Source organism: Rutilus rutilus (genome assembly GCF_951802725.1).
Source record: "Rutilus rutilus genome assembly, chromosome: 4".
NCBI lineage: Eukaryota > Metazoa > Chordata > Actinopteri > Cypriniformes > Leuciscidae > Rutilus > Rutilus rutilus.
Window position 1 is genome coordinate 6,105,343 of NC_140212.1, and position 12,574 is coordinate 6,117,916.

Consider the following 12,574-nt stretch of genomic DNA (forward strand, 5'->3'; position numbering starts at 1 on the left):
AGTATATGTTTCAAGAGTAAAATACATCATGGTACTATTTGTGGTACTGATTTATGCTGATTGTGTTCTTGACAGGATGATTTCTCTGCAGCATTACATGCTGTCCCGGCATGATTATAGATAATACATTTAAATTGATTTTAAATTGAACTTTATTACTTTATTTATTTTAAAACGTTATTTATTTAACCTGATTTTACCCTGTAGAACAATCAAACTAGAAATGCGAGATAAATATTGATAAAACTATCTTTTCTTCAACGTATACCTAAACACTGTAGCCATTCTCCGTGTGCTCTTTGAACTGACATGAGATCAGTGTCGCAGAATTGGTGCACCTTCTGGTTTTCTCTTCTCTGTCTCCCCCTGCTGACTCCTGCGCAGTGTTATAACTTATAAGTGACCCACAAAGCGAGATGGGTCTGTCTGCGGACTGCAAGAGAGGGGCGTAACAGGAAGTGGGCGTAACTTGAAGTCTTGCAGCCTGCAGACAGATTCTATTGGACAAAGCGCCTCGTACATCATTCAGCCACTTCACTTATGTCTAAGTGAAGAATGGGGGAGTCATTGAGAAGCCTTTTCATTGTGTGAATTATTACTCTGTTTTGTAGTTGCACAGTTGCTCCAGCAGAAGTCAGACTGGTGCTTCCCACAGCTATTGCGTGTTTCAATCCACCTTAAAGGTTAAATTCAACCTGATGTAAACCTGGCATCATGCATTTGCACCGCATTATACGTTTTTCAGAAGGGTCGACTTTTAAAAAATAATTGCTGTCAGTAAAATAACTGCTGTCACTTCGAACGTAGGCTACACATTTAGCGCACTCTTGAAATCTAACCTTTGTGGTTTCTGAAATGTTTTGAAATGCTGTCGAAACGTGCATGCATAAGTAAAAAAAAATAAAAAAAAATAAGAAATCTCTCTCTCTCTCTCTCGCTCTCTATAGTTCAAGCCTTAATTGGTATCTATTGTCGAAACTAGACCAATTGTGTTTTTTTTTTAAACAATAACAACAACAATAAAGTTTTATCAGACTTAATTGCTCCACAGAAATTAATTTTTACTGCAATTTCTATCAACCCTATGGGTAAGTAAATAGCCTGGTAAATCTAGTCCAGTGATTCTCAATCCAGCATTTTGGATTTCTCCGTTATCTGACACACCCAGTTCAGGTCTTGTAGCATCTACTAATAAGCCGATAATACAAATCAGGTGTGTTAAATGAGAGAACCATCCAAAATGTTCAGAACTTGGGAACTCAAGGTCCTGGGCTGGAAACAACTGGATTTGAGGTTTCCTGAAATAGTGTGACTGTCAGTTTGATGTGTAGGCAATAGCACGCATGCACACACTCACGCCCCAACCCGCCCACCAATTGACAGTAGCGTGGAGAGCGCGCGCATGAGAAACACGCACACCTAACGAATTTTTTTGCATACACAATCAGATACTCTCACACCTTAGAGTGAGTTTAGATGAGTTACAGTCTCTGTCACCTCTAGACGCGCGTATCTGTTCTGTTAATCGCGTGCGCACTCAACCTGTGCGTAATATTGATGCGGCCACTTGCATCTCCAATCGTTCTTGCGCGTCTGGCGATGCGGCTGTAACGACGCGCCCCGTGGTTCACGTGCCACTTTTCAGGGGTCTTTTGTCTGTGCAGGTCTAATAATCATTGATGTGCATGGTTGAATGTCATCGCTTTGCTTTACGGACTACAGTTTCCTGCTGCCGGATCACGCACTGAACCTGTGGTTAGATATGACGCATCGGGCACAGTAGGGACACGTCTCGGAGAAGCAGAAAGGTTTCAGACAGAAGGGACCAGCGGATCTGGACTACACAGGCGTCATGTCTAACATGATCAAGAGTAAAAAGGAAAAGGAAATCATTACGGAGTATGAGAGCCAAGTGAAAGGTAAGAACACTCGCACCTGACGGGTACCTGGAGACGGTCTTTCATCTGATGCACCTAATACGAACCCTGTGCATGCGTTAACATGATGGCCAAATAAGATTTCATAATGCCTTTCAATTGTATTATTGCTTCCAATTTAATTTGAATTGTTTTTCAAAATATATTAAACCACTTAACTCTGCTGGAAATCCATGTTAAGCTGGGGGTTGTGTTTTAAAACATGTTAACCTGGTTTCTAGCATTATTTTGCTGGTTAGAACTAGTAAACCATCTTTGATCAGCTGGTCACACCTGGTCAAGGTGGTGTTGAGAACATACTGGTCAACCAGCTAATGGATAAGCCTAACTAGAAACCAGTTGTCAGCTTTTACCAGCTAAAGGGGGTTGAGATGTGTTGTAAAAACTGTTAACTGATCAACCAAATTATTACCAGCTAGACACCAAAGGTGGTTAAGATGATTTTTTGAAATATTGTTGCTGCTGGTTGACCAGCTAATAAGAAACCAGCAACCAGCTGTTCATACAAGCTCAATATGGTCCAGATGTGCTTACTGGTCAACCAGTTAGAAACCATCTCAGGGTGATCAACATGGTTTTTCAACCATGTTAGATGGTTTACTAGCTAAACACCAGTTACCAGCTAGTCATACCAGCTCAAGATGGTGGTTACTGGTCAACCAGTTAATGACCAGCTTGGAATAGCCTAACTAGAAACCAGTTGTCAGCTGCTTTTACCAGCTAAAGGAAGTTGAGAAGGTTGCAACGTGGTCAACCAAATTAGATTGTAGTTAAGATTATTTTTGAAACATGGCCAGCTAATAAGAAACCAGCAACCAGCTGTTCATACAAGCTCAAGATGGTCCAGATGGTATATAAAATGTGATTACTGGTCAACCAGCATCTCAAAGTTATCAACATGGTTTTTGAACCATGTTAGATGGTTGACTACCAGCTGAAAAAACTAGCTACCAGTTGGACATCCCAGCTCTATGTGGCTATTTCACCAGCTTGGACTATCTAGAAACCAGAAACCATGTTCCAAAACAAGCCTAAGGTAGATTTCCAGCATAAGTGTGGGAGGTACAACATATACAGGCTGCAAAATCAACATAATAGTATATAAAATGCACCCTGCTTGATTTGTTTGCCCTTACAGCAGGGCGGGCGTTTGTGCACGCGCACTCGTTTAACAGTGTGTAATCGATGAGATGGAAAGAGAGAGAGAGGGGGGGGGGGCTCCATGGCAACCCGCATGGCAGATCCTGTCTCCAGCGCTCCAACTGTAGTCAGGTGAAGGTGTATGGCTCGTTTAGATCATAAAATGGGAAGATGTTTTAGAAAAAAATCTGGAAAAAGAAGCACCATATTTAAATGTAAGGAGCTGAGTTGCTGTCTCAGCTGCTATTGGCCAATGGTGGTGAGAGTGAGGGTGGTCTCTAGGCAACTCAAGGCATGCTGATAGATTGGTGTAGTATCAGGGCCGCTGCGTTTGTGCTCACACTCCCAACATATGGACGTCTCACGGTTGTCAAATGTGTGCTTAGGTACACTCCTTTTTCAACAGCATCTTGCTGCATTGTACATGTTTCCATGGATACTCAACCACCAGTCTGTGTGTGAATGTCCAATGGGGAAGCGATGGGTATCTGGCTCTGTGTGTGTGTGTGTGTGTGTGTGCGTGTGTGTGTGTGTGTGTGTGTCAGGGAGCAAGATCAGGGAATCCTCCTGCCGCAGCAGTGCTGTTTAGTATGGACCGCACGTACAGCAGTGTGTGTGGCATACAGTAGTGTGACTGAGGATGGATTGAGACAGATGAGTGATTGATGGTCAGAAGGGACCGCTACTATTCTCATGTATACAGACACTTATTTGCAAACATGCTTAATTTTCTTTTAATGTTTAAAAAGAGTCATGTTTAAATGCTTGCACTCTAAAAAATGTTGGGTTGTTTTGTTTCAACACGTGTTTGGGTCAAATATGGACAAACCCAAATTAAAATTTTGTACATATTTGACTCAAACATGGGTTTAAACAACCCCGCATTTGTTAGTGTACTATGTGTAAAAACACTGTATGTAATGATTTTTTATTATTGAAGTATGTTTTACAAGATGTTCTACTTCAGAATTTCCGTACAAACAATTGTGGCGTACAAACAAATTTCACTGTGTATGCTTGTTTGAAATTTTATCCCATTTAAAAAAATAGGTTATGTGAAAAAAAAAAAAAAAAGTCCTGCTAGACTAGAGTCTGTCAGCGTCCGCACAGGAAATGGTTTTCTCTGAGGGAGGAAGTTAGAAGGAAAGCGAGGCACATGACCTTGACTGTACCTGCAAATACACACACACACACACACACACACACACACACACACACAAACTGAACTACACAATTATGGTGATTCAAAGCGAGTCAGTTTAATGTGGAAAACATTGGTGTGTGTGTGTGTGTGTGTGTGTGTGTGTGTGTGTGTGTGTGTGTGTGTGTGTGTGTGTGCGTGCGTGCGTGTGTGCGAATTACACAAAATATTTTTGCTTCATCAGCAAGAAACGGATCTCGAGCGAGTGGCTTTTTCTGTCCTGTTGGGAGCTTGTGTTGTACAAAAGCTTTACACATGCATGCGACCAGAAACACTACTGTAAACCCCACCCTCATATCATCCACTGAAAGCTATAGCGTGTGTGTGCATGTGCACAGTGTGTTCTCATGCAAGGCTCAAAGAAAACGCACAAAGATGGAGAAAACAAATTGATGTCTTACAGTGTGACATTGCCATAATGTTTTATTCTGTTATTCTCATGAGATTTGATGTCTGGTTGCACTTCTGTCTTCCGTCCAGTCCAGTCCAGCCACAAACACACACATACACACACATACACCTCATCGTCGGAGGCCGCAGACTGACTCACTGGTGTACTTCCTCTGCCTAGAAAGACTGTATGAAACAGATTTATTGCGGCTCAGGGGATCCAATCCGCTACAAGACATTTCATCTGTTAGTTTAGAGTCCCACTGAAGGAGCCATCAGAGTCCAAACATCTCTTTAATAAATGTTCAGAGGGAATGCAAAGTGACATAAAACGGTTTGTACAGATGAAAGAAGCATTTTTAGCGGGTTTGTCATGTATTATATTTCCGATTTTTCAGAAATTCACTATCCATTCACAGAAACACTACCAACTCTTTTTTTTTTTTTTTTTTTTTTTTTGGGGCGCCCACATCTTCTTTAGTGTGTCGCTACGTCACATTTTGAATTATGAAATTTTGCATTTTGCAGTATGAAATCATGGGAAATGTTCTGCTCCTTTAACCCTTGTATAATTTTTGAATTGGGTATGATTTTTATGTTGCTGGTCAAATTGACCCTTATTGGATCCAATCCAGTCCAATATACAGAGATTGGTGGGTCCATTAATACAATCTGTTGTCTTTAGCCATCTTTGTTGCTACATATGCCAACGGTGACAGTTCAAAAATGGGGAAAAAGCACTTCTTGTGTTTTCCCCCCGAAGTTTACATGCCTGTAACTCAAGAAGTTTCAAATATCCTTTAAGATTTTGGTTCTTAACAAACTTTTCTTTTGGTATCTTAATTTTTAAGCCCCAATATGGTACATTTCCAGAGATAGAAGGATTTCAATGTGGCTCCATGTGTAAACTGTTAAATTGTACACATTTTCAGGGGTCAAAGGCCCTGTTTACACCTGGAATTAAGATGTGTTTTGGTCGATCAGATCACAGGTGTAAACATGGTCTAAAACGTTTTGAGCTTGTCCACTTTCGACCACTTCCAAGGCAAAAGAGTGCCTGTTTTTTCCATTTATTTTTTGTAAAAATAATATAAAGTCGCTAATGACCCGAGGTGTTACATTGTAAGTATATTTTTTTCTGCACAACAATAATTGATGAATAATTGAACAATAATTAATCTTTGATGACTGAATAAGTGCAATTCACCTTTATTCGACAAGGTGGAAATGTCTGATACACAATGATGAAGTGATTTTCACTCATAGTTAACACAGGCAGAAAACAAAAGAATAGGAAGCATCATCAGCAAAGCTTGAAATGGCTCAGAGCAAGTACTGAACGCAATCAAATATTAGTGTCACTATCCCTTGATGCTGGATCTGTTAAAGAAGCTGTCAGCGATCAAAATAATGATTTTGAAGATGTTGAAAACGATAGTTTTGAGAATAAATTTGAGATGGTGAATACGAGCCAGATGCTGAATGTACTGGGAAATGAGCTCTGACGAAGACAGCGATGATGATATAAAACATCTGCTCAAACTGAACCCTTCCAACCACAGAAAGGGAACAAAATATGCTTTGTTTTATGGTTCTGTAATTGTTACTCTAATATCAGGAGAGTTTTATATTATCGTGACAGGTAGAGATCCATCGGTGTTGGATATAGATCCGGGTCGCTAAAGACCCAAATATGTAATAATGATCAACGAAACATTCATGCGTTTAAGGGTTAATAGTAGGTGTCAACAAAGCCAAACTTGGGTCACATTGCAAACACTTTCCAAAAAGTGTTGGCCTAGTTTGCAAAAAGCTGTACATTCCAATTAGTAGCATGTCCAAATACACAGTATTCATAAAACAGTAGGTAAAACATAAAACATTCATAAAAAAAACCTCGGACGATGTATTGCTTCTGCCAAGACTTTAAAGTGTGCATCTGATGACATTTGTTGAGGGATCATCATATTTGTGAACGTTGAATAAAGCAACAAGACTGACGTCTACTGTAGGTTACATGACAATTTCAACATGATGTAGTATGTCCTGATTTTTTTTTTATACTACACAAATACAGAACATACATTATGGTGAAGAAGTGCAGTCTTCATCAAATGGAGTATGCGATTTCAGACGCAGCCTATGAAATGTCCTCATTTAAATGTGCGTGTGGTATTGTAATACAAGTAAGGTGATGGCAAATGCTGAGAGGTGGACAAGGACCAGATGTCCACTACGTGTGTACACTTTAATAGTGAGTTGTGTGTGTAGTATCGTCCCATTCTCATGTACCCATCTCAGCCCCTTGTCATGTTTCAAAATAATGATTGGAAACCACATATGGCCTCACTTCCTCTGTTTAAGAATAGACAGTGAACAAATAGCTAATTTGGTCAAAACTGAATTCTTTGTATCAGAGTCGAGACCAGACAGATTTTCCAGCCACCCACTGCATGTATTTATAATAGGAGCCCTGTAAGTCTCATTAATCAAGTATAGATATCGATCCAGTAATCTATTTAAGACCACGGCAGAGAGGACCACATATACTGCAGTACTTACACTAAGGATTGTGGGTCTTGAAGCCTGTCTTTGCCTTTACTCTTGGGTTTAAAGCTGAAAGCTTATTTAGCCAGGCTTGGTTTACAGATTATCTCGAGTCTTATTTCCGTTTAAAACAACTGAGATGTGCTAATGGAGCTTAGTCAGGACTCAGGGTAGACATATTAAAAATCATGAGAAATAAAATATTTAGTTTGAAAGATGTTTTGCCTGTCTAGCCCTCATAACCTAATTTTAATTTGTGTTGAATGAAATATTGCGTGACTACGGTCAATTACATTAAGTCTGGTGTGGTGTTGAGTCATTGTCTGTCTGTTTAGTCCTTACACGTACACTTCAGCTGTTTGTATCTCCTGACCTTGGATCCGTATGTGCTTGATTACATTTGTTGTGTCTTGTGCCTCACCTAATCTTGACTTCTCCTTGACACTTTTTATGTAAAAACATTCATTCCATCTGTGTGTAAATATATGTGTACAGGTTTGGCTATATTTGTGAGGGCCAAATGTCCCGACTTATATAGTAAAATATTATGACAACTAACTAGTGAGGACATTTTACTGGTCCACACTAGTAAAAAAGTTTGAGAAAATCCAGTTTTTATTTAAACCCAGTGTTTTGCAAAAGTTTCTGCGATAGGAAGGTTTGGGTAGGGGTAGGGGTAGGGGTAGGGGTAGGGGTAGGGATAGGCCACAGAAAATATCAGTAACCTGATATAACATCAATGGAAGTCTGTGTGTGTATATATATATATATATATATATATATATATATATATATAGGCCTATATATAGGCCTATATATTGTGTATATACAGAATACACACAGAGACATGTAATATATATAATAATATATACATTACACACACATATATTATGTAAACAAAAAGTTTTATATTAGATGCGATTAATCGACACTTTTTTATATATATATATATATATATATATATATATATATAATATATAATTCCTCGGATTCAGGAGGAACAGTGCGGTTTTCGTCCAGGTCGTGCAACACTGGACCAGCTCTATACCCTCTCCAGGGTGTTGGAGGGTTCATGGGAGTTCATGGGAGCACATGTGCTTTGTGGATTTGGAGAAGGCATTCGACTGTGTCCCTTGCGGCGTCCTGTGGAGGGTGCTCTGGGAGTATGCGGTCCGGGGCCCTTTGCTAAGCTTGGCTCGCATTGCCGGCAGTAAGTCAGACTTGTTCCCGGTGCATGTTGGACTCCGGTAGGGCTGCCCTTTGTCACCGGTTCTGTTCATAATTTTTATGGACATAATTTCTAGGCGCAGCCAGGGGCCGGAGGGTGTCCGGTTTGGGGACCACACAATTTCGTCTCTGCTTTTTGCGGATGATGTTGTCATGTTGGCCCCATCAGACCAGGACCTTCAGCATGCACTGGGACGGTTTGCAGCCGAGTGTGAAGCGGCTGGGATGAGAATCAGCACCTCCAAGTCTAAGGCCATGGTCCTCAGTCGGAGGTTGGTGGAGAGTTCCTGCCTCAAGTGGAGGAGTTCAAGTATCTTGGGGACTTGTTCACGAGTGAGGGAAGGATGGAACGGGAGATTGACCGACGGATCGGTGCAGCTTCGGCAGTAATGCGGTCGATGTACCGGTCTGTCGTGGTGAAGAAGGAGCTGAACTGCAAGGCGAAGCTCTCGATTTACCGGTCAATCTACGTTCCTACTCTCACCGAAAGGACAAGATCCCGGATACAGGCGGCCGAAATGAGCTTTCTCCGCAGGGTGGCTGGGTGCTCCCTTAGAGCGAGGAGGGTGGGGAGCTTGGTCACTTGAGAGGAGCTCAGAGTAGAGCCGCTGCTCCTCCACATCGAGAGGGGGCCAGCTGAGGTGGCTCGGGCATCTGGTCCGGATGCCTTCTGGACGCCTTCCCGGGGAGGTGTTCCAGGTGCGTCCCACCAGGAGGAGACCCCGGGGAAGACCTAGGACACGCTGGAGGGATTATGTCTCCCGGCTGGGAACGCATCGATGTCTCCTCGGAAGAACTGGAGGAAGTGTCTAGGGAGAGGGAAGTCTGGGCGTCTCTGCTTAGACTGCTGCCCCCGCGACCCGGCCCCGGATAAGCGGAAGAAGATGGATGGATGGATGGATGGATGGATATATATAATTCATGAGTACACAAGCAGGCAAGGTCTCAAAAAGTAGATTTGTTTTTTTTAACTGCATTTACATTCCTGCAGAAAAATTTAGGTATTTTGATACATAATGATTCTCAAGACTTTTAAGCAAAGACTCTACAATGCTTATGAGTTTTTTAGACTGAGAGGAGAGGGAGCGAAAAGTAGAGGCTAAAGGAAAAAGCTTAAGAAGTACATTTGCTTTAGATAAATAGAAGAGAGCGTGTGAGAGAGAGGATGAGATGCAGATTAGAAGTCTAAGCAGAAATGGAAAATAATTGGGAAGTGGCAGAATAGCGTTCAGCGTGGTGACGTATGTGGTTTTTAGGGAATAAAAATTTGAGTACCCTTTCTTCCTCATAAATAGGATATTTTTATTTTTGTGAAGGGCATACATGTGTATTTTGGTGCTATTGTGGTTTGAGTTCCCATTTTTATGCATCATGTGAATATGTGCAGTGCTGCTGTACAGCATGCCTGCGCACTCCTCACGCTCTCAGGTTGCCGAGCAGAAGCCTTGTTGCCATGGAAACAGTCTGGGTCGGGCGCATGCCGCAGGGTATCAGACATTCTCACCGCGGTCACAAGTTCAAAGGTCAAATATGAGATAGACAGCGACTTGTGAAGACAAAATTGGGAAAAAATGATAAATGGCGATTATTTTCATAGAAGTGAGTGGAACAAAGTGTGTATGTTACACTTGTTTGCCAGGAAGTTTGTTATAGTTTCATTTTTCATCTTTCTAAATATCCATATCCACAACCTCGCAAACACAGCATGATGGGAATGTTACGTATTTCCGCTCCATCCATATGGACAAACAATGATTTTATATTGTTTTAATTAACACTGTCTGCCTGTTTTGTGCTTCAAAGGCTTGAGGAAATGAGTCACTGTCTATTTATTTGTAGTTTTGATGCCATTTCAATTCACTTCCAGTTCCGCAGTAGCCTGGCTAACTCAATGAGACGAGGTCTGGGAACCACATGTTCATTTTCTCGTATTTGAGGCGTGGTTTACGAATGCCCAGAGCCGTTTATTGGGCGCTACGAATGTCTATTAAATGCGCCTGTACGTAGCTCATAGCCAATCGTTTCAATTATACCAGATGACGTATGTAGAGCGACAGAAATTCGACGAGGAAGAAGACGATGGGTCAGAGATTTATGTGTACACGATGGCTTTCAGCGACTAAACTACTTACTTCTAAGGCTGCATCGAAAGGTAACTTCGCGTCTGCTGCCATGTTGGATCCATAGATATAAACAAACTGCTTCGGTGTGTCGCATAGACGTCGTCATCGTCTTGCTGCTCCCTCCCCGTTCTGTGATTGGTTCCCTTTTTGAGGGGAAAATCTCGTCCATGGTGTCCAGGCTGCCTAGCAGCGTGAATAAAATCGCGCTGCGCGCAAGGCAGCATGGGGAAACCCAGGCTAGTTCCGCAGTTGTTTCAAGCTGGTTTTTGCCAGTCAGCTGTTGGTAACTGGTTGGAACCCTGCATAGACACTCTGAATGCACATTGTCCAGATGACAGATGAGCATGGCATCAACATGAGTGCAGGCAGTGGATGTGAGGATGCGCTCCGTTGCAGTCGGATGTTTTCTCCTGTCAGATGTTCTTGAGAACAGCATCGTCGGCAACTGCTAGACTAGTAAAAGACTGCATGCAATTGTCCAATATTTGGCCATTTTAAGATTAGGATCTCTGCTCACATGGCAGGTTAATAGGTTATACACACACATATACAGTATGTATATATGTACTGTATATGTGTATATATATATGCATAAGTGTATATATGTGTATGTGTGTATATGTGTGTATATATATGCATATGTGTATGTGTGTATATGTGTGTATATATATATGCATATGTGAATGTGTGTGTGTGTGTGTGTGTGTGTGTGTGTGTGTGTGTGTATATATAAACACAGGATGTTTATAGACGTTTATATATATATATATATATATATATATATATATATATATCCTGTGTTTGGGTCTGTACTACATGACATGTGTGAATCGGTGGGCGGGGCTAAAGAGGCAATGATGTACAAGTAGGCGTTGATCTTTTGTCTCAATATTGTTGAGGTTTGTCTTTTGTCACACTATGATGTAATGATGTAATGATGTGTGAATGAATGAATACATTGACTTCTTAAATGACAAAAGAAAAGAAAATTTGATTTCTCTTTAAGGTTCTGTATAGAACCAGTGTAGTTGTCGTTGCATGTCGATGCAAAAAAGTGCACACTTTAGCTTAAAGGAAAAATACACATGCATCACTCGCACCAGGCAGTGGCATTTCATTGACCACATTTATTTTTCTAAATCACCTCTGATTCTCTGCTGGATTACAGGCATGTCTTATATTGTATCAAAAGAGTCACCTTGCTCACCATGCCACCATCACTGATGCAGAACACGCAAACACACACACACACGTCTCCAATTCTCACAGTCCCTCCCACCCTCCTACACACACACACACCCACACAAAGCTCACGCCAAGCCTGCTGTCTCATCTGTTATTTCGAGCTGGAGAGGCAGTGTGACATTAAACAGTTGGTCTGTGGAGAGAGAAAGAGAGGGGGAAAAGTGTGAGGGAGAAGAAAAGGAGGGAGAGAGCGAGCTGGTTAAAGGGGACAAGGGAGCGTTATTATTAAAAGCAGTTATTACAGAAATAGTTTGTCTGAAAATGACAATTCTGTCATTATTTACTCATCCTTATGTTGTTTGAAATCCAGGCAGATTCAAGATCGGGGGTACAAAATGTAAGAATCAACCATTTAAAAAGACACAGCGTCCTGAATATTTCGGGAGGATTGTCCTAGGGGGAATTTTGGGGTGGTTAACTTATGGCCCTGTTTCAAAACCGTATGGCTGTCTTACACTTTCCAAGCAATTACAGTTAACAGGCACTGAATATTTTTTTAAGCTTCAAAATGGATGCAAAAACAGTGCAAATGGTCCATATGACGTATTCACTTATATAACAGGTCATACGATAGCTTTGTCTGAGCAACATATAGTACCCGAATTTATAACGTAAGTCAGTGAAAATCTGTCCTTCTTCCTGGACAATTTTTGAATTTCTCGGTGCTACTAAGATACTAAAATGTGTGCGGGGAGCGGGAGTACGGAGCCCCTGCAGGAAAAAAAATATGAGATGGAGGAAAAATTATTTGTCAATGCTTTTGC

The 12,574-nt window shown here is 41.3% G+C and overlaps 1 protein-coding gene across 2 annotated transcripts in view; it reads left to right on the top strand.

Moving 5' to 3' along the window:
- The first annotated feature begins 1,723 nt into the window (after nucleotides 1–1,723).
- The window catches only part of srgap1b (SLIT-ROBO Rho GTPase activating protein 1b), a 38,447-nt gene continuing 27,596 nt past the window's right edge, over nucleotides 1,724–12,574 (top strand). For both annotated transcript variants that reach the window (XM_084407867.1, XM_084407868.1), the window contains exon 1: nucleotides 1,724–1,919. In XM_084407867.1, the coding sequence (XP_084263993.1) occupies nucleotides 1,853–1,919 (67 nt within the window). In that variant the 5' untranslated portion in view covers nucleotides 1,724–1,852. The remainder of the gene's footprint in view (nucleotides 1,920–12,574) is intronic.